The 23,185-nt window shown below is 39.1% G+C and overlaps 1 protein-coding gene across 1 annotated transcript; it reads left to right on the top strand.

Annotated features, from left to right (window-relative positions):
* The first annotated feature begins 1,294 nt into the window (after positions 1-1,294).
* Positions 1,295-23,154, top strand: LOC107740582 (multidrug resistance-associated protein 1-like). The gene is made up of 31 exons (XM_016553047.1): positions 1,295-1,554; positions 2,363-2,539; positions 2,982-3,107; positions 6,274-6,411; positions 8,070-8,189; positions 9,408-9,469; positions 9,572-9,703; positions 10,182-10,388; positions 11,266-11,443; positions 11,849-12,010; positions 12,176-12,268; positions 13,234-13,437; positions 13,617-13,763; positions 13,880-13,967; positions 14,963-15,032; positions 15,139-15,265; positions 15,626-15,802; positions 15,970-16,137; positions 16,244-16,436; positions 16,786-16,867; positions 17,545-17,653; positions 17,747-17,954; positions 18,040-18,350; positions 18,513-18,712; positions 18,953-19,079; positions 19,397-19,498; positions 19,809-19,955; positions 20,335-20,493; positions 20,620-20,786; positions 20,950-21,144; positions 21,752-23,154. Exons 1-31 carry the CDS (start codon positions 1,513-1,515, stop codon positions 21,858-21,860), a joined length of 4,527 nt encoding a protein of 1,508 aa, XP_016408533.1. The 5' UTR covers positions 1,295-1,512; the 3' UTR covers positions 21,861-23,154.
* The last annotated feature ends 31 nt before the right edge of the window (positions 23,155-23,185 follow it).

Genomic DNA, 23,185 nt, shown 5'->3' with positions numbered 1-23,185 from the left:
ATTCCAGGCTGGACTGAGTGTGTGCAGTAAGTGTATCGTAATTCCCTTTGGAAGTAAAAATAAGGTGGAGAGTGTGGTGCTTGGTTGTGTGATCTTACTAAGTGTTTCTCAGGTACACGTGTTATACCCCTGAAAAGGGGGAGAAGATTAAGCACATTCACAGTAGATGATGTTTCCCCACTGCAAACTTTATGTGTAATCGTTTTTTTTTTACAGTTAACAATAAACAACTTTTCCAAAACAGTAACATTGGTCTTTTCTTCTTTGCACAGACATTCATTGTGACAGAAGCTATTAACAATGTACCCTCTTTAGCTATTTTTATATAATCAATCATACCAATTAGTAACTAGACATTTAGGCATTTTATAAATATCTGGAAATCACTTCTTATTCCTTTTAACCAGATACATAGATATAAACCAGCACAAACAATTCTAAACAACATGTACATGTTCTCTTTTAGGAATTATTTTATCGGGCAGTGCATAGATGTCTCAAACAGAGAGTCAGGACCTCGGTTTAACGTCTCATCCGAAAGACGGATGAGACATTGAAAGACAATGACTGGTGACCAATACAGCTTTCAAAATAGTTTACTGTACAATAGTGAATAGAAATATATTTTACAAATCTGCTCAATATACCTTGAATTTAATATAGTTTTGGTCACATTTTCTTTCTTTCTCTAAACTTCTGTAGTTTTGTTCAGTTTTCATAGATGAGGGCATTCAACTTGTCAAGTTGTCTAGCTTCTAGAAAGTGAAGCTTATTTTACAATACAAATAGTTAATTTGTTAAATAAATAGTTAGCATTTAATTAGTTCCACTTTTATTTATTTATTTATATATAAATACTTATTGTGCCAAACCAATCGATCACAGATTAACCAAAATCATTTAGATAACTTGTCTGCATTTTCTAAACATTTTTAAACAGATTCAAATATAATTATACAGACATATATATTTCACTCTGTCACACACGCAGGAAAAGTGAAATATAGCATTTCTATAAAGAAACAAATAGCACTGGAGTGCTACTAGCAGCACTTTTTGCATTTGGACCGAGATGGAGGTGACTACTTGGGGGAAAATGAGAGTGATAGTGTTTTATAGGAGGCGGAGAGGACTATGTTAAGGGTAGGGATTTTTTTTCGGGTGGTGTCAGAGAACTTTGCAAAAACCACAGTTCTGTTTTGATAAAGAACCTAAAGTACGTGGGAGTCGGGGAAAGAGGAAGATAAATAGAGAAGGAGGGAGAGACAGAGAGTTTAAGGAAGACTGCTGGGAGGAGAGAGTGAATATAACCACCCACCTAAGCAGCTGTCAGACTGGTGGTCAAAAAGCAGACACTCTCAGAAACAAGCAGTGACAAAAGTGAAAGAGAGTGTGTAGGAGATCCCAGGACGAAGGGAGAGATTGACTCAGACACAGCACAGAGTGACAGAACAGTCTAAAACACCAGGATACACAGCAGGGATAGGTACAGCTTCAGGACCAGACGAGTGAATGGATACCTTATGCAGTATAAGTGGACTTGACCCTCTATGGGTGAGCAAACGTCTTATGTGAATTTAAATCTTGAATATTATTCAAGATTTTTTCATATATATATATATATATATATATATATATATTGACTGATATATCTATAGACTGATATATCTATACTGAATATATCTATACAGTTAATTTACATTGTATATGTTACATTTATACCTGTAAGGGCTTATTATATTTATAAATTATATTTATATTGAAAGTACTTTGGAAACATTATATGATTCCAAGAATCTGAGAACCAGAATATATGTGTTTTTTTGCTGTTCTTGCATTTTATGACTTTTCCGTTAAAGTTGGAATATTTCATAAATGTGTCACATTAAGTTAAGATGATGCACTGTGGTCAAAGTTTGGAATGTGATTTATTTTACATAACATTTAATATTTTAAACAAACTAGCAGATGGCAATTTAATACACTGATTTTACAAGCTTCTTTAGTTGTCAGAATTTCTATCAGATCTTTTCCTTAAATTACACTGATTTAGTCCAATCTCAAAACTTAATTGAAACTCAATTGTTTCTCACCCAGTAACAGAAAGAGGTAAGAGAAAGTCAGTGATGAGCTTGGCCAAGATAAACAGTAAGAAGCAAAAATTGACCAATATGGTAAAAGAAAGCTCAAAATGTTCAAAATGATAACCTTATTTGAGATGTTTTGGAACATTCAGGACATATCTGGTTTCTGTGTGGACTGGATTGGGATCAAGAAAATGTTGATCCAATGAAAGAATGAAGACTGTCAATTATAATATAACTGGTTGAAAAGTTAAGCACACCCTCTCCTTCATCTCCAGGACTGGAACCAGACATGGTACACGCATAACCCTGAACTGAGCAACTGCTTCCAGAACACAGTCCTGGTGTGGGCTCCGTGCATCTACTTGTGGGTCCTCTCTCCGTTCTACTGCCTTCATCTGTACTGCCATGGCCGAGGTCGGCTGCCCCTCTCTTCACTCTGCAGTGCCAAGCTGGTGAGACAGACCGCTAAGACCTGTTAATGTTATACAAGCCTGTTCGGGTCTCAAACGTACCAGCTTTGTGGGCTATAAAACTCAAACCAGTGTTAAAACAAAGTGAACGTGGTGGTCTGGGTAGACTGAGGGGTCGAGTTCACACTTTAGTAGCCAAGGAAGACAGTAAAAGAGAGAGTGATGTGTGTAACCACAGTTTGCAGTGTGAGTGCGGTTAGCACTCTGGTGAGCTGTGATGTCACTTTTCACTCTTCCGCTCTAAAAATCTTTTGTTTGAAATACAGTTGTTCCTCCGTTTGTTCAGAGTCACACAGATTCCTATCCAGTCTTATCATAATGTAAATCGCACCTCTTCTCTACAGTCACTGACCACCGGAGCTTCCGGGAGAGTGACTCAGTTCTCACCCTGATATGAATTGTATTCCTCTTTGCTCTTTTACAGTTGCTGGGGTTCTTCTTGGCATCCTTTGGTTTTGTGGAATTCTTCTACATCCTGTTGGAACGAAGACAGGAAATCCAGCAACACCTTGTCTTCTTGCTCAGCCCTGTCATACGCAGTCTCACCGTGGTAATGTAACCTCTAGGTTCTATAGAAATATGTAGCAGTACAGGCAGAAGCCAACATAAAAAGTTGTGTAGAACCGTTTATTAATGAAAAATGAGCCCCAATCTTTTGTTTTCATCAAATGAATGTCAGGAACAATACAATTTTCTTGGTGTTGTTACGTAACTTGCTACGTTTTATCTGTGATTTTTATCTTAGCATGGTAAAGATTGCTGCCCAGGCTTAAGGTGTGGTTACATTTACGAATGTTCAGCAAATTGTTGCAGGCAAAATACATTCATTTCGATATGAATAAGAATCCACACAATCAAGAATTTCGCACGAGTTTGAAAGATTACCCCCATGCAAATTTTTCAGCGAGTTGGTCACCTACTTGGTTTTAAAGTGACTGTTTTAGTATAGCGGGTTGACCAGAATAGTCATGTAAATCTTAGCTAGTGAAGTCGGTTGATTAGTGTTGTTTTTCTTTTAGAGCTGGTTGACCAAGGAAGTCTTGCTAGTTAAAAAAGGAGAGAATGTACGTACATCCAAATTTAGACAAAATGTCAGAGATTTCAGCAAATTAAGGAGGCAGAACCTTCTCAAGATCCAGAGGATCTTCATCAAGTAGAATTATGGGAATTCTGCAGCAGTGTGTGGATCTTTACATTGTGATAGTTATGAAGCCTAGTGGGAACACCAGCATCCCATATTAAGCCTTAAAGATGTATGCATGGGGCCACATACACGAGTGTACATTAGAGATTTAAGCTTCATTCATTCCCCTCCTACAAGCCTTCCTTCCCATAATTCATTTCTCAACACACCTGCTTATGTCTGCAAAATGGCTCCTATACCCTTACACAGCAGGAGCTGTTTTCATGTAATAGAGTGTGACACTCTGAGGTGAACTAGGTTAGGGGCACACCTACACACTGCCTAATGAACACAATCTCATCATCGCTTTCTGTCCGCATGTTCCATTTGCATCCTGCAGAGTCAGGCTCCAGACCAGACTCATGACCCATCTGTGGTCTCCTCAGACACCTAAGTCAACACTGGCTAATGCCAAAGAAAAAAACACTCAAAGAGTTAAACAGTCCGATCTTGTCCTTAAAAGCCCTCTTTCTTCACAACAGATTGTGATCTTAATTGGTCACAGAGTGAAATAATGCATTGTCATAGCTAAAGTGCTGGAATGTAGGTATCAAACCTCAATAACTATTTTGAAGATTTTATTAAGTAGGTGCATAAATATTGCTTTTAAATTATGAAAATATTGCTTTGTTGCCTTGCCCAACCTTCTTTACCACATATGGGTTTCTTGTGTAATATTTGGGCTTATGTAATGAACAGTTTAGAAAGCAACAGCCACAACTCTACTGAACCTAAATGGAGAATTTGCAAAGAATGAATTGCGCCCCCATTTCCAATTTATTTGCACACGCTGTCTGGATTGTTGTAGCACCTAATTCACTAAAAGAACACCAAATTTGCCCAAATTCCCTTCTTTCAGGTTAGTTGTGAGTACTAGGTTGTGGAAAATGCAGCAAACTACTGCAGTCTGGCATACTTTCCTGGGACTGTATGCCATTAGTCCACCATGACTCTTTAAAATACTCTTCATCATTTGATCATTATTTTTACTTTAATTTGACATTTACCTGTTCTCGAACTTGTGAAAAGGATGTGGAGATTGGACTATAACCACTACATATCCCCGAAATCATACATTTTTACATTTGGCAACCCAAATTGAGTTTTTGAGTTTTTGGTTTATGTCCTTGTGTGGAGCTGAAGTCTGCTGTAATGCTTGGCTACTTTTTTTTTACCCACCATAAGCTGCTGCCAGTTTCACTGCGTGCTGTCATTTAAGCCGCAGGAAGCAGATCTGTCTGTCTTCTATCGCTCTTAACTCTCCAGTATAATTACAAGCTTTGGCTTCCTCCCACTGTCCAGAGGAGAAGTCATGGCTTATTCTCGTAAGATGTAAGGTCTAAACACAAAATCAACAATGCAGATGTTACATGTGGTTTACATGTTCTGTTTCCAGGTAGCGCAAAAACCTCCGCAGGCGTGTTTCGTTAGGACGTGATTAAGAGTTCCTTTTAAAAGTTTCACCTCATTTATCTGAGGTTATATGGCTTTGGTTTGGTTTTGAGGAGGCGTCTTTGGGCTCAGTCCTGATCCTTCATCTGTACCGCACCAGGAGGCTGCTTTTTACGTAATCAAAGGATGTTTTGCGCTACCTAGGAGATACAGCAACAACTGAACATCACATCAAGCTTGGGATCGACAAGAGCCGAGTTGAGAAATGGAGAATGTCAAATTGTTTTTGGATGAAGAAAAGTCGCAGTAATTAAGAGAAATGTGGGATCAACACAGGCCACGCTTTACATGTGTTGTTTTATTAGAGGAGACAGCTGTGGTGGTAGACAGGGAAATCCCAATATAACCTCGACAAAACTGCTGAAATAAAAACAAAACAAATTTAATGATGGATAATACAAAAGCATAGTACAATTTTAAAAGTAAAGTCCATATCCACTTAAATTTAGTTCTCAGATGCTCCATGTTTTATTCATATACATTGCAAAATCTGTCAAATGACTGAATTAACCTGTATGCAACCTGCATGTATACAATGTTTTTTTTCATAGCTTTTTTCTTGGTTGGCTAGTCGTTTGACAGGATGAAATTTTGCTTTCTGCTCTTTCTTCTCTCTGAAGGTCATGGTCTCAATAGTTGTAATTTAAATCTATTAAATGGGGTAATTAAATCTATTTAAAGACTTTCACAATGAGTTAGAGTGAAAGGTGAAATGTGTAATTTCAAAAAGGATGAAGTAATGAAGTTTCCCAGAACACTTTCCCAGTTTTCCATTGGTCGGCCAAGCAGACAGTCCCACCCCCAACTCACACCAGTGGTCACTCAAACAGAACCACAGTGTTTACACTTTTTTGGGGCGGAGCCTACAAATGGATTAAGCCAGGAAAAAGAGAAAGTATTTTAGCATTGAAAAAATTACATGCTTCACCTTTAAAGTAAACTTGCATCATTCAGTAGATACTCATCAGGAAGAGGGCATTCTGTAATTAGGCTCCTTTTTGAAGTTATTTATCACTTGTTTTGTACAGGCTGTGATTTTAGCAGATGAGAACAATGTTATTAACAGCTGTGTGTTTGACAGGTGTTAGCCGTGTGCGTGATTCATTGGGAGAGAGTGCGAGGATGCCGTTCCTCTGTTTTCCTGTTCTTCTTCTGGTTGTTGGGCGTGGTCTGTTCCCTTATTCCGCTTCATGCAAAGGTCCAACTGACTGTGGATCAGGTGAGAGAAATGACAACTGACACAGGCCCCAAATCTGGGGATTTTCAATTTCACGGTACATTCACAAAACCCTGGACTAACCCTGCACATATGGGTGTATTAACATATTGACGAAACACAGGTGCACACATGAAAACATCCTCATGCTCAAACATACAGACAAACACAGATGCACACATAGTCAAATATGCATATCCACACATGCCCAAGCAAATACATCGCAGCACACTCTCACAAACACACAGCAGCTCAGCATTCCAGCAGTTTCTACTTTTAGCAGTGTTGATGGTTTGTCACATTCATATCATGAGTTCAGGTGAAGTCCAAGTAGGTGTTAGTTTGAAACGTATGTCAGAAAGTGTCCTTTTACCCCTACTGGATCTTACAGCATGTGGAAGTATAGTATGAATATTTTTTGATGTAAATTATGTGAACAACTCACTTGGGTTAATCTAATTATTTTATTTAACTAAGCAATTAAAATTCAAATGCATGAAATATTTCAAAGTTCAAAACATTTTTATGTACCAGGCCAAAGTACATGTTTCTAAGTGATTTTCTATGCCACACAGTCCTTTTCAGCACAATAACACCGCTAGCAAGAAAACAGGTTTACCAGTTTTAGAAACTAGACTAGGCAGTTCTGACCCATATCATGCAAAACTGGGTCAAACATAAAGACAGATAAGCATATTTCTCACTGGCATGCTGACTTTATGCTTGAATAAGAGTGGGAAGACATTTTGACTGACCTACATTGTGACCACCGAAACCACTCTGGCCTTGTTTTTTATTTTGTGGTGTGGTTAAGAATAAAGCCTCTATCTTGGCAAGGGTCTCCACGGCCAAACGGATGTTTACTACAGATTTACTACAGATACAGAAGCCAGGACGCTATATCCAGGACACCAGAAAGACAAACATAGCATCTACTATATGTGTAGAAATGCATGAGCAGCATATGAACAGCACATGTGAAGCTTTTGTAAATATAGCTACTTTTGGCTCCTCACCAGCAAATAGTGGCCTGAGGCTTGAACGGCAGCAATCTATGAGTTTCCAGATTGTAGCGTGACTTGAGACCTTTTATGACTCTTTTCATACGTAATTCATTTATATAAAGCAGGCCATTAAAGAGTTTGGTTTTCACCATGATTTGCCTTAACTGTTCAAAATAAGCTTTACTATGTTGTTAATGCTCGTGCACACCCATGTCTTCTGACATAAGGCGAAGTAAGAAGGGACTCTGCACTGTAGCACTGCATGATTTCTGCATGAGTTCAGAATAAACAACAGATCATATTTTTTTACATTAATCCTTAGTTTGGGACATGATATCACTGAAATGTAAACAGTAGTGAGGGAGTTCTCGCTTGACATTTTGATTTCAGTAAACAAGCCCTTCAAGGTTCATTAGGAGATGTAGTCTTGGTTCGGATATTCATCAACAAGGTGTGTTCCAGAGAGTTCCATAAGAACAGAATGTTCAGCTTGTAAACAGCGTGTTGGGAAGTCTGCGGATCAGAACTGGAATAACATCACAGTACATTATGGGAAATCCCTGGTTGTGGTACTCGTTTAAAATGGAAAGTCTGCTTGCGCTCTCTTTTTCTGTAATCTGTATGTGATTTGCTGATTTTGGTGTCTCTGCTTTTCAGGGCCTCTCTCCGGATATTGTGCGGTATTTGGCCTTTTTCTCGTACTTTGCCCTGCAGTTGGCGCAACTCTTCCTCAGCTGTTTTGCAGACCGGGCACCCTCAGGCAAAGCCGTCCTCAAGGTACGAATGGAGCAAACTCTTCATCAGCTAAAATAATCCATCACAAACAATCCTGTGGTGAATTTCTGTTGTTTACTAGTGTCTTTGTGTAATATAGAACCCAACCCCGCCATTTTGAAGTGAATTATGGTAATGGTGGTAGGATACTCAACTACTGTCTCCCACAAGTATGCAGCACTTAGATATTAGCTATTGGATAAAAAAGATGTTTTTCGGCAGTCAGCTTGACTCATCAACATGGACACTCTGTGGTCCTCCTTCCTGGATAATGATATATCCTTTTTTTAAACTAAATTCTTGACTCATTCTGCCCACTGTTTGGTTGTTATGTATGCAAATTACACAGAGCAGAGCAACACACAACGTAATCTCCAGACATCTCGTGAGATAGTGGTCCATCTGACTGTTCTCCTCCAGAGGAAAACAAGGAAACAAGCTCAGAGAGGAATTAGTGTGTTTGTGATGAGGTTCTAGCCACAGAAGTTGGTGCCACACCCTTTGATCCCATCCTGGCTCAGTCACTTCCTGTGTAGGGTTATTCACAGCATCCTGAAGAGTGAGACCTCCGGTGAGGAGGCGGGAGAGAGAGCGAGTGTTTGGGTGGATGGCTGTATGAGCAAGAGGGCAGCACTGAGGTCAGCAGTGAGTGGAAGTGTGTTAGAGTGGCACATAAGGCATGCACACACACAGATAGAGGTCTACCACTCTTACTCACAGACACTTTCACACTGTTTCTCTGTTTACTCTGAGTTCACTGTTGCCAAATATAATTTCTAACCACTCCTTTCTCCTTCCAAGAAAGCAAAACTGTGAAACTCTTCTTTCTAAAACTGACTGTTGACAGTTACACACCTGGTTATTTATGTGTATAATGTTAGAACTGTTTTCAACAATCCTTGTTGTAATTGATTATAAAATTGTACCTCTATCATATTTTAATTAACATGTTTGGTTTGGTTATTCCAGTGAAGACACTGCTAGGCATCAGTATTGGACAATACATTTTAATGTTAATGGTACCATGGCAATAAATAAATAAAACAAAAATTATAGCCAAATAGCTATGGGAAGATGGGACCCAATGGTATTTCTAGTTGGTCTATTGTTTCAGAGTTTGTAAGAACATAGGCATTTTATTTATTTAAACACTTATACACATTCTGTACATTTTGGCCATATAGTGTATTTGTAGCCAACTTGTTCTTGTTCTTTTCTCAGAATGCATGTCCTGTTCAAGATGCATCATTCTTGTCCAAGATCCTCTTCTGGTGGTTCAGCGGGTAGGGAATTAAATGATTTTGAATACCATTTCTAATTCTAACTCTTTGAAATACTTGTTGGTCCAGTGAAGGTAATGCAGTTTGTGTTGTGTGTGCTTCCAGGTTGCTTTTCAAGGGATACCGTTCTCCTCTGCAAGCAGAAGATCTGTGGAGTCTGAGGGAAGAGGATACATCTGAGAAAATAATATCTGACCTGGAAGAAGAATGGACAGCGGAGCGCACCAAGTTACAGCAGTAAGTTTCATTTAAATAACAGACAAGTTTTTCCTACACGTGACATTCTGAAAAACATGTACATTTATATTGTTTGTCGATGTTGCTGTGGATCTTCATGTTGCTTTGATCAATGCAATCACATTTCCATCTGAAAGATGCCCACAAAAGAGACAGACCTAAAATGAGTCAAAAGGAGCCCTGCTGCATACACGGTAGAGACAGGAGGATTGTGTCAATTGGTTGGCTTGTTAACACTTTTCTGTTTTAAACATACAGTGTTTTCAAGTCCTCTGAAATCCTCTTTTAAGGCCTCACATGTCAGAGGTCCCATGCAGTTTACAATTTCTGGAAACTTGCGTTGTGGCACAGGATGTTTTAATGTTATTCTGTTTTCAATTACAACTTACAAAGAGGTATTAAAAAGCTTCACAACTGCATTTAGGCTTTAGCACCAATTCCTTATGCACATGTCCGTTTGCCTCTTCTCCATCTACAGGCAGGAGAACCACCTAAGCACCAGTATTGCCTTGGGATCTCGACTACCTGAGCAGGCCCAGTTTCTCAGGAAGATTCAGAAGGAGCAGAGTTCGGGATTCTGTCTCTTACGGACACTCGCACGTAGCTTTGGACCCTACTTCCTAACGGGGACGCTGTGCCTCATGGTCCACGACGCCTTCATGTTTTCAGTTCCACAGGTTCTAAGGTGAGAAAGTCAAAGCAGATTTAATGAGTCATCTTGGCCCAGTCCTTAGTTTAAGTTCATAAACTTTGGGCTTTTGGTATATCTAGGATAAGTTAGGCTTTGGGTTGTGTTTATGAGAAGTTCTGCCTTCAAATAAACACAGATGGCCCCTCTGTGCTTTTAAAGACAGCTTGCTAGGTTATCAAAATATTTTTAGAAGAGACATCTAACAGTTCACAATATCTTGGGATGAAAACAGGAAGTGGCAGTGTGCAGCAGGTGCTTGAGTCAGAGACGCCATGCCAGACAGACAGAGATCATGCTGTTTATGCCCACAGAGAAGCAATTATGGCTTGAAGTCTGAAAGCTTGAGAGAGCGAGAGATGACCACAGCATTCTGTCCGCCGTAGACGTGTTAGCTTCGGGGAGGGTAGAGGAACACTGTCGAGGTTGTGGTTATATAGGCAAGCAGCCAGCTAAATGGGAGGTTCAGTCAGCTCCCAGCGAACAGGGAGATCCAAACTGTAGCAAGTACATGTATTGTACTGGGATCCACTGTCAAAAAAAGGTGGACTTTGGTGGGAACTGTGGAAACATTCAAGGTCTTCTGCCCTCAGAGTAACCAACGTGGATTTTGTAGCATTTGGTTAGCATTCAGAAAAACATTTTTCCAGTTGAACATGCTACCTCTTGTTAGGCCCAACAAATCCACCATTCTTCATTTTCAAAGAAAGCTGTGGGTTTAAGCGCTACTGTTAACCTTGAGCCTAACCACAATGATTGGATGTGGTCTGTTACAGAGGAATCTAGCCAAATGCTTAGTTACATCAGAAATCAGCAAATTTCTTCGTACTATATAGTGCCTGCATTCAAACCCTTTTCTCTCTTTTTTTTAAAGTCTGTTGTTAGGCTTTATGAAGGACGAGGACGCTCCGCTGTGGAAGGGCTATTTCTACGCCTCTCTTATGTTCCTCCTGTCCTGCCTGCAGTCCATCTTCAACCACCAGTACACATACACCTGCTTTACTGTGGGCATGAGGGTTAAAACAGCTGTCATGGGTCTGGTCTACAGAAAGGTGGGCCATCTCACCTGCACAAAAACCTTTTTAGAGCATATGATTCTGTGATTTCTGAGGGAGGGAAGTATGTACAGAAATGGTTTCAGGGGCATAAAATAAAATTAAAATAAAAAACCAACATTTTATGGACCATGTAAATTCCTAGAATTCTCTAATTTTCTTCAAAATGGGCCGAAAGTAAAGTTTAACAAGTTTTCGCCCATGTTATGAACTAGTGAAAGGTCTGGTAATACAATGTTTGTTGAATTTGTTCATTCAACTCAATTCTTATCATTACAATTCAGCTTCTTGTAGGTCTTGACCAGTTCAAGTTAATTCAAATGCCCTTATGAAAGGGAGTCAGTGCAATTTTTTAATCAGTCCTTTTCTCTTCTTTATTTTCTCCATCTTGTTTTTCCTCAGTCTCTTGTCGTGAACAGCGCAGCACGCAGAACATGCACAGTTGGGGAGATTGTCAATCTGGTCTCTGCTGATACCCAGAAGCTGATGGACTTTGTGGTGTATTTCAATGCAGTGTGGTTAGCACCCATTGAGATCACACTATGTCTCTTCTTTCTTTGGCAGGTGAGGGCACGTATATTTGCTTATTTTTTTTATTCAACTACAGTAAACTATCTCCATTCTAGTAATATGAGTAAAACCTGAATTTCTTTTGGGGATACTGGCTGAATAGCTGTTTTAGCTTTCCAAGAGAAATAAATGAGACATGTCTTGTTTGACTTATTTCAGCATTTAGGACCATCTGCTCTAGCAGGCATTGCCACTGTGATCTTCATTTTCCCTCTGAACGGATTCATTGCAAGGAAGAGAAGCAAACTCCAGGTACTGTAATGTTGTAACTCATCCATTATTCATGTGTTACCACTCATCTGCTTTTTGAGGTCATGATATAAGAGGTTATTCTACAATACAACATACTGCAATTTCCATACCTCAAAGATTTTTTCTAAATATGTTGTATTGCAAGCTACGGCAGTGCCAAGTATTTTAGTCCTTGGAGGCAAGTACATTTATTTTTAATATTTGAATAATAACTGAACGAGATTCTCATTAAAGGACATGAAAATGAGTTGTTTATCTCACCCACTAAAACTCTTTCTGAGCCATGAGACCGTAGAGGAGCGCTGTGAATGAGTGCTAAAGAAAGTCAGCGTGAAGGGTCCACAGCTGGTTTAGATAGTGAAGTGAGCAGAGCGTGGGTGTGCGGGTTGGATTCAAGCTTCTCTTGTTCCTTTGAAGTTCCCCATGCTTCCTCCCAAGCAAAGTAACCACAATGCTTGCAAATGGCAATAAAACTTCAATTTTCTTTTTAGAAAACAACAGACATTTGGCATGCCACTTTGATTGAGTCAATCTCTCAGCTCCTAGCTATTGTGTTCTAGAATATCTTAACATGCAGTTAGGAATTTATTGCCTTCTTCAGTATCAATCATTCTGGTGTGAGGTCATCCTGCTGAAAAGACCTGCTCATATTGTTGTGATGCTGGTCTAATTGGTGGACCAGCATAACCATCCTGTTCATCAACAAATCATAGCATGGTTAAGATGGTTAATGGTAATGGTGGTTGACCAAGAAAGTTTTTTTCTGGTTCAGTTAGTCAAGAAGCCTTGTAGGAACATCAGAAAATCAGTATCCCAAAACAAAATATATGCTGGTAACCAACTATGCAGCTTTTTGTCAAATATTTAAATACATTGAAATTTACATATTTCAAATATTTATTTAGTGGTTTTGTGACAAAACTTGTGATGTTTAATAACTTTCCTGTTTTCTGGTCATTCCACAGGAGATACAAATGAAGTACATGGATGGACGGGTCAAGTTAATGAATGAGATTCTGAATGGTATCAAGATTTTGAAGTTCTACGCCTGGGAAAAGGCTTTTCTGGAGCAGGTCCTGGGATATAGAGAGAAGGAGCTTAAAACTCTGAAGAAATCACAGATCTTATACTCTGTGTCTATTGCCTCTTTCAACTCCTCATCTTTCCTGGTGAGAAAAAAAAAACATTCTTAAGTAATGCTTCAGGACACATTTTTGGGAAAGAACTAAACCTAAATTTACATTACATAAAACTAATGATTGCAAACATGTATTACCACTAGGTCAGGATGTCATATTGTTTTTTTTTTGTTTGTGTTTTTTTAACTTTGATTTCCATTCTTTGCCAGATTGCTTTTGCCATGTTTGGTGTCTATGTGCTCATTGATGATAAGAATGTTCTGGATGCTCAGAAAATCTTTGTATCAATGGCTCTCATCAACATACTGAAAACTCCCCTAAGCCAACTTCCTTTCGCCATGAGCACAACCATGCAGGTGAGAATTACATGAACCCGAACACCATTATATTCTGCCCTGATTATTTACTGATGGTGTCTGTATTTAATTATTTTGTACTTAATTTAAATGTACAAATTATTCTTGTGTTGCAGGCTCTTGTCTCTTTAAAGCGTCTGGGGAAATTTCTTTGTCAAGATGAACTCAAACCAGACAATGTGACAAGGGAATCCTTTAAATCTGGTGAGAGATCACTTGTTGACAAGCATTATTGTGCAATAGATGAGTAAGGCTAAAAACAGACTGAATGTTGTCTGTACCCTGTGAGACATTCCCTCTTCCCCTCACTTCCGTCTGTCAGTAAAAATATGAGTGAGAGCGAGATTAACAACAGTTTGAAAACAGCTTCTAAATTTCACAGTTAGATGGTAGTGATGTCTCACTTCCTCACACTGGCAAAAACAATTAGAGATCTCTGAAAACACACTGGATCGCCTGCAAGTGAATACAGTGTAGCCTACTACATAACATTTTTTTAAATTTTATTTGTGTATTTATTTATTTAATTTTACTTGTAGATCATCACAGACCTTGCACAAAAACAACAGTTCATTTAAAAATGATTAGCCTTGTTACAAAATAAACACAGCTACAGTATTACAGTATTAAATTAAATATTTTAATTTACTCTGCTATCAAAGTTACATTTATATGTACTTGTTAGTCAACATATAACTTTTATATAACTTTAAAATATTTTGTATTATTTTATTATTTATTTATTTTTTTACAATGCAACATGTCTTCCTGTATTCAAAGTCCTTTTTTGAAACATAAAAAGACATGTTGGTATAACAAAATTATTAAAGTACCATCAGTATATTGCCATGAACAACGCTCAAACATACAGATTAGCAGTTATTATACAAAGAAATTTGATTGGGGGACAGTGGTGGGCGGCATTCATCAAAACTGTTCAAGATAGCTTGTGAAAACTGTTATTGTGAAGATAAAGCTAATTAGACTGTGTAATTAAAGTGAGTCTATAATTACACAAGCTGCAGAAGAAATCTAGTTTCCCAGAAGCGATCTCTGTAATTTCAACGGCACTTTTCTCAAGAACAATTTGTGTTTGTGTTGATAGTCTGCCTTCATAAATTGCATGTTATGGTAAGTGATTAAGGCATGATATTACATGATTTACTTTTGCTCTTTGATTGTTCCTCTTTGCTTGTCAGATGTGGATGGTGTAGTGTTTGAGAATGGAACCTTCAGCTGGTCTAAGGATGGCCCCCCATGTCTAAAAAGGTATCATTATCCAGAAAGTTTCGACAAGACTCCTGAATACACAATCAGGCAATAAGTGTCCAAGTTTAAGCAACATCCCCCTCACTTACTCTGTGTGTTGGAGCAGGATCAGCGTTAGAGTTCCCTGTGGTTCACTGGTTGCTGTTGTCGGCCATGTTGGCAGTGGGAAATCCTCGCTGCTTTCTGCCATGCTTGGGGAGACTGAAAAAAGAAGCGGGGCAGTCTCAGTCAAGGTACTTAGATTAATCAACCATAATGCTCATTGTATATATGAAATATGATTTTGAATTGCATGTTATGATTATACAGAAAGTGACCATAATGAGAGCCCTGTCTTTCAGAGTAGACTCACATGTAATATAAATTCATATGTAATCTAGAATTATAAAATTCATGAGGTACAATAGTCTGAAACCACACTGAAAATCCAATTTAAATTTGGAAATAAACAAAACGTTTTAGCAATTCAAAAAAAGTCAAGATTATTTCATATTCTGCACTATTTCAAGGCCACTAATCAAATTTCAAAGAGCAAAATAGTTCATCCTTACAGTTGATTGTCTTCTTAGCATTTCTTGCTCCTGTCAATATAGGGCTCAAGTGCCTACGTTCCCCAGCAAGCTTGGATCCAAAATGCCAGTCTGCAGGACAACATTCTGTTTGGACGGGAAAAAAAGGAAAGCTGGTATCAGCGGGTGCTGGAAGCCTGTGCCCTGTTGCCAGATCTGGACAATCTGCCTGCAGGAGACACCACTGAGATAGGAGAGAAGGTGAGACCATCGTACTTCACCCAAAGTAGAGGACTGAGCTTGTATGAGCTAAACTTCCATGATTCAGATTCAATAGGATAAATAAGCATCCATGAGCTGAGCATGGATCTATATATAAATCTTGATATACATCTAAATAAATATAGTTTTGCATTGTTTTTTGCCAGGGTTTAAATTTGTCTGGAGGACAGAAACAGAGGGTGAGCCTGGCACGTGCTGTTTACAGGAAAGCTGACGCGTACCTGCTTGATGACCCCCTGTCTGCGGTGGATGCACATGTTGGTCAGCACATCTTCAACAAAGTCATTGGACCCAGAGGCATACTGAGAGACAAGGTGACTATCACTGTAGTGTTTACCCTACAGATGGAATGGGGGGTAATTTTCTATCTCCTCAGCATTTCCAACATCTAACATTCAACATTTCTTCTTTTTTTCAAAGACACGGGTTTTGGTGACCCATGGAATGAGCTTCCTTCCTCAGGCGGATTTGATACTGGTTCTGGTGGACGGGGAGATCAGTGAGCGAGGTTCCTATCAAGAACTTCTGAACCGGAATGGTGCTTTTGCTGATTTCATCCACACCTTTGCGAGCTCTGACAGAAAAGAGTGCTTTTCGGAGGCTTCCCAGAGAGGTAATATTACTGTGGTGTGTGTTCAGGCATTTATATTAGCTGAAAAGATATATGCACTGCAGTTATTGTGGATGCTGGTGTCCCCCACCAGGGAATCAAGTGTCACTAGCAATGTTGTCTGGTGCACAGCATGTTTTTATGGTGTTGCCCTGCTTAAATGAGTGTTACACTATAAGCTCCACCAGTCTCCATTCAGCATAAACCAACCAGAACTAATATGAAACTTCATAGCGGTTCAAGCTGATCTTCTCAGAAGGGATATGTCAGATCCAAATGTTGTTTTAATGTGAAAAAACATATTATTATTCAGTATTATTGATCATTTTATGTTGAATCAATACATTTTCAGGCTCCAGAAGACTGTCTGTAAGATTGAGTGTTACTGAATACATGCCATTTTCCAGGGATCTGTCCCAAGAGCAGCTTATCAGGTATGAGATTTTACATTTGCTTATTCAGTGCTACTGAATATGACTTTAAACAGGAAATGGCACAGATATTGTGGTACAGAATGACTGCAGTTAAAGCTGGGTGGCTAATATCAGTATAATTCCAATGAGTGTTGCATTGAAAGTGTATAATTGATAACCATTTTGGTAATCATGATAATCTTGAGTCGTGGCCTAATGGTTAGAGAGTCAGACTTGTAACCCGAAGGTCACGTGTTCGAGTCTCAGGTCCAGCAGGGATTGTAGGCGGGGAGAGTGAATAACCAGCGCTCTCTCCACCTTCAATACCACGACTGAGGTGAGACCCTTGAGCAAGGCACCGAACCCCCAACTGCTCCCCGGGCACCGCAGCATTGGCTTCCCACTGCTCCGGTTGTGTGTTCACTGCTGTGTGTGCACTTGGATAGGTTAAATGCAGAGCACATATTCTGAGTATGGGACGCCACTTCACTTTTCTTTTCTAAACCTGAAAATATCTTGAGCCATTTTAACCACAGACCTCATTTCAGGCATCTAAATAAATATTGACTTATGGATGATTGAACCAAAAGTGCAAAAATGCTAGTTCATTTCCGGATATTTAGACTCTGCAGCACTTAGCACTGGTTAAGTTATTCACTAAATGAGAAGCATAAAGATTGATTCAAACTGTCTTTTAGTGGTGACACCAACAGTATTACATTTGAGCCACTGCCCGATTCTGATGAGGACCACATCCAAGAAGACCTGGGCAAACTGACTAAGGTTGATAAAGCACGGATTGGCAGAGTAAGAACATTTATCCTAAAACTTGACGACATTTTCTTTCTATTAACCACATACGTTTGGCTTATGATCTCAATTTTCCCTCTGTCCCAATAGGTCAAACTTGAGATGTACATTGAATACTTCCACACTATTGGTTTGCCTTTGATAGTTTCCATTGTATTCCTGTATGCCTTCCAACAAGCAGCATCTCTGTCTTATAATTACTGGTTAAGCTTGTGGGCTGATCAGCCTGTCATCAACGGCACTCAATTAAACACGGATCTGAAACTGGGAGTCTATGGAGCTCTCGGCTTCGCTCAAGGTCAGCAGAGTCTTAAGTGTTTTACCTCAACAGCTCAAGTTATGATTCAAGTAAACTAAACTGATTTGAATTTCTTTTGTTTTAGGAATTGCCATATTTGGTACCACGGTGGCCATCTCGTTAGGGTGCATCATCGCCTCCCGCCATCTTCACTTAGAACTTCTAAACAACGTGCTTCACTCCCCTATGTCGTTCTTCGAGTCCACTCCCAGTGGCAACCTCCTCAATCGTTTTGCTAAAGAGATAGATGCCATAGACAATATGATCCCTGATGGGCTGAAAATGATGCTAGGTTACTTCTTCAAACTGATGGAAGTCTGTATCATCGTGCTGATGGCCACTCCTTTCGCAGCCGTTATCATCCTTCCTATGGCATTCCTCTATGGTTTCATACAGGTATGCCTGAATCTGCATTTATGGGGTTAAGGAAAGAAGGCTAATTTGCTAGAACGCTCTAGAACCCCTCTGCTGAGCCAACGATACCGGAATTCAGAAGCAATGATTGAAATCATTACGGTTTTGACTATAATCTCTCTCTCACTCTTTTCAACCTCAAAGAGTTTCTACGTGGCCACATCCTGCCAGCTGCGTCGGTTGGAGTCAGTGAGTCGCTCTCCCATCTACACGCATTTAAACGAGACAGTGCAGGGTGCCAGTGTCATCCGGGCATTCAATGAGCAGTCACGCTTCATCATGGGTGTCAATCACAAGGTGGATCACAACCAAACGGCTTACTTTCCCCGTTTTGTAGCCACAAGGTGAGACACTGCTCAAAATTCAGTTTTACAATCGCAATAACATCTACTTTCAGAAAAAATATCACAAACTATAAGCGTTCTTGTATTCAAAAACAACTAGGTGGGTGCAATGGACTGGAACAGCCATTTAAAAAACACTGCTTGTCGATGCCAAGTGTCAATGTTTTGGGCGTCCTGTAACATAGATATCGATTGCTTGATATTGATATTAACTTAGTTCTGGGATGTCTTCTTGTGCAGGTGGCTGGGTGTGAATTTGGAGTTTCTGGGTAATGGCATTGTCCTTGCTGCTTCTATTCTCTCTGTGATGTCAAAAGGAACCCTGAGCCCTGGGATGGTCGGTCTGGCCGTGTCTCATTCACTTCAGGTGTGAATCATTTCAAATGCCTCTATGTAGGATCTGACATTACTAATATAAATATTACAAGAGCTACCAGATATATTTCATGTGGCAATCTCGCTCTTGCAATGTTCATCCTCAAACCAAAAAAGCTTTTAACTCTTGCACAAGATCTCCTGTGGTGTTGCTTTCATTTGTGGTCAGCCTTTTTCAAATTAACATTCAGAGAAGAAAATGCAAACATTATTTATTTGTCTGTGTTAGATCAGACAAATCCCATCCCATCCTTATTGACTGTTTTTTTTATTAATCTAGTTTACATTTTTGTTTGCTGTTTTTTTTAGGTAACGGGTTTCCTGAGCTGGATTGTAAGATCATGGACGGATGTAGAGAACAACATTGTATCAGTTGAGAGAGTGAAAGAGTATGCAGACACTCCAAAAGAAGTGAGTGTGGCTGTATAGCATAATTCAATCTATAAATTTTTTAATAGTTAATTTTATCAACCTTTATTTCCAGTTGTAAATCATTTTTTTCTTTGTTGGTCAGTAATAGCAAGCATTTTTACTAGGGTTGCAAAAAGGTGGAAAATTTCCAGTAAATTTCGGAAACATGCCAGAAATTTTGGAAACTTTCCAGGATTTTTTATTTATTTTTTGAATATTCCAGGGATTTTTGGAAACTTTCCAGAAATTTACCGGAAATTTTCCACCCCTTTGCAACCCTATTTTTTACTGTCTATATCATTATTTACAGGCAGCTTGGTGCATAGAGGGAAGTTCTTTACCGCCATCTTGGCCTCAAAAAGGGACCATAGAATTTCATGATTATGGCCTTCAGTACCGTAAAGGCCTGGAGTTGGCCCTGAAGGGCATCTCTGTTCACATCAAAGAGCGGGAGAAGGTACAAGTGAAGACTTTGAAGTATTCTACATCAGCATTTACTCTAAAATATTATTGCTGTCTATTTTTATGGATGATATATACCTCGCCTCATTTCTCTTGAACAAGGTTAGATTCTTGTAGACCTTGAGGGAGTAGCTCACCCAAAAATGTCATCAATTACTCGCAAAGATAAAGTAATACAACCATTTTATTCTTCTAACAAGGATATATGGTGAAAGTTCAAAGTACATTGCTGTAATTATGCTTCACAAACATTTGGTGGGATTGTGGTAATGCAAAGTGTTCCTGCATAATAGTCCCATAATTTCTTTGTCTGGAAGTCAAGCTATGTTGAAAACGTTCCCGCAGGCTTACTCTCTGGTTCCTTATCCTTTCAGATTGGTATTGTGGGAAGAACCGGTGCAGGAAAATCATCTTTGGCTCTTGGAATTTTCCGGATCTTGGAAGCAGCAAAAGGACAGATCTACATCGATGGAATCAACATTGCAGAGATCGGGCTTCACGATCTAAGATCCCGCATCACCATCATTCCACAAGTGTGTACAACTGAGATACTCCACTTGGAACCAAAATTACTCTATAATTTCTTCTTCACGTCATGGCTTTTTCAAATTATTATGAACTCCTCACGAATCTGTTTTGCAATTTTAATATCTTTCCAGGACCCAGTGCTGTTTTCAGGATCTCTCCGTATGAACCTTGACCCCTTCGATGCCTATACTGACGAGGAAGTGTGGAATGCCTTGGAACTGGCTCACCTTAAAAATTTTGTGTCTGAACTGCCAGATAAACTCAATCATGAGTGTTCAGAAGGAGGAGAAAATCTCAGGTAAGTGCATCCAAGAGTTCTATTCTTTCATGATTTTAAATAACCAAAAAGTGGTTTAAAGTCTATTTATTTCATGTTCACCAGTGGCCTGCAAATTGCAGCCATGACATTTTAATCAGTAGAGACTTTGGATTAACAATGGTGAATGGTTCTCTTCATGCAGTCTTGGTCAGAGGCAGCTGGTTTGTCTAGCAAGAGCTCTTCTCCGAAAGACAAAAATGTTGGTGCTGGATGAGGCCACAGCTGCATTGGACCTGGAGACAGACACCCTGATCCAGTCTACCATCCGCAGCCAGTTTGAGGACTGTGCTGTTCTTACCATCGCGCACCGCCTCAATACCATAATGGATTACACAAAGTATGTCATTTCACAAAGCCATTGAACAGTGGTTCCCAAATTGTTCTCTGTGGCATTCACAAACATTGTTCTGTTTGTTTGAGGGGTCCAAAACAACCACATTTACCGTTGTACCATTGTGTGAAATCCAGTCATTTCAATAGGAATCCGTGCAATTGGGAATTTCACATGTGGACAAATTATTAAAACCTAAGTTGGTGACGCAATTATCTCTCAACAGTGCTTCATACATTGCTACACTATTGACAAATTTGGCTGAACTTTCATTAATGTCACCGCATTATTAGGAGATGAGTTTTGTGATATAGCTACTTACGAGTCGAGAAAGTCTTTCATTCATTTGTGCGACTCAATTCTAATGAACTCTACAGTCAGCTTGTGTAATTTATGAAATTAAACTCTTATCTGACACCCAAATGTTTATTAAAATTGCCCAAATGACCATATTATCTATCATGTAATGTTTTATTAATACTAACGTGACCAAACAGGTAAACTTAGCGCTATTTAGCGGACGTCGCTACAGTTTGGGAACCTCGTTACTTGATTTGCCTATTACACATTAATTTGTTAATGTTTAAACGTTACCTTATTTTTGTTTTCTCAGGGTGATTGTTATGGATAAAGGACATATCGTCGAAATGGATTCGCCCAATAACCTTATTGCAAAAAGAGGCCAGTTTTACTACATGTGCCGGGAAGCTGGGCTCTTGTAAGACTTTACACATCGACTGTCTTCTTGCGCCTCCTTGTGGTGAAAGCAAATAATCTGCAGACTCTCCATTTCTCAGTTCTCAGTGCAGAACATACAGAGAGACAACCCAATAACACAGCTGGTGCTTCACAAGGGAAAAACACCAGACACTTGAATCACACACTTCCCCACAAATGAAAATGGTTTGCCTGTTAAATTTGAAGATGTACGTTTTTACTCCGGTTTACTCGCCATCTCCATGGGCAGAGTAACACTATGCAGCTCTGAGGAAGAATGAGAAAAAGGCCTTCCTGCCAGAAGATAAAGATCGCTGCCGCCTCCAAAGCTATTTGTAAGGTTACAGAACGATGTAGTTGATGGAAACCTGTAAATATGGCACCTAATTAAATACACAAAACAATTAGGGAAGAAAGTGTCTGTTCTGCCTTGTGCCATAGCATCCATGGTGAAAGAACATGAATGTGAATAGCTAACAGGCTAATGTTGTTGCACAGGTAAATAACAAATCAATTAAGAAAATTCTATAAGCTCTAGTGGATTCTTAGTTCTCTTCATAGACCGTCAGTTATGTGAAGAATCACGCAAGAGGACAATGTGTTTACAAACATATTGCCACATATACTTGACCTAAAATTCCCTGAAAATTCCAGACTCCCTTTCAGACACTAATTAAAGCTTTTACGAGAGGGTTTAGGGAGAAAAACAGTACAGTTGCCCAAGTAGGTTGTGGTGTTTGTTCGTTTCAGCCAAAGTAAACAAATAAAAGGGACAATAATGGCTGGATGAAAGAACATGCAACCTGTACACAATTAGTAATCTTACATGATTTCCTTACTGCTGACCAATCAAATAGTTTTAATAGCAAGAAAATATTGTTCACCACCACTCTGAAGGCAAGATTTTTATTTAGCAGTTTTGCACTTCAGTGTAAGAAAATTTTACAAGCATTTTGTTCTCCGTATCCGTTACTGTAGATTTTTAGAAATATATTTTAATCTTAAAAGTGGACATGAAAAGACACTGCATCTCGTCTTGTAAGACAATGCAAAAAGCTACATGTGTGACATGTACATTCAAGTGCCTTTGTGACACTCCAGATTTTATTTATATTTTATATTTAATCTTTATTGACACTTCATCTCATGTTTTGTATGTTTATACATGTAATAATCGTGTATAAAGAAACTTTTGACAATTCGTTAAAGGATGCGTCTTTGTGCTTCTATAAGCTTTTCTACAGGCTCCATATTTGATGACAAACTAAAAAACATGCTGTTAATCAAAAAAAAAAAAAACTCTCTTTGGACATGACGAAAAGCCTCAGGA

This window comes from Sinocyclocheilus rhinocerous, unplaced genomic scaffold (assembly GCF_001515625.1).
Source record: "Sinocyclocheilus rhinocerous isolate Xijiao unplaced genomic scaffold, SAMN03320098_v1.1 scaffold1247, whole genome shotgun sequence".
NCBI classification, from domain to species: domain Eukaryota; kingdom Metazoa; phylum Chordata; class Actinopteri; order Cypriniformes; family Cyprinidae; genus Sinocyclocheilus; species Sinocyclocheilus rhinocerous.
This window is presented reverse-complemented; position numbering and strand designations above follow the sequence as displayed.

Bases quoted from the DNA above. Each gene is read 5' to 3' on its own strand.
- LOC107740582 (XM_016553047.1), top strand. From the start codon at position 1,513: ATGGATACCTTATGCAGTATAAGTGGACTTGACCCTCTATGG. The intron at 9,470-9,571 runs GTAGGGAATTAA...GTGTGCTTCCAG, and splicing joins CTCTTCTGGTGGTTCAGCGG to GTTGCTTTTCAAGGGATACC. The intron at 15,266-15,625 runs GTACTTAGATTA...CTGTCAATATAG, and splicing joins GCGGGGCAGTCTCAGTCAAG to GGCTCAAGTGCCTACGTTCC.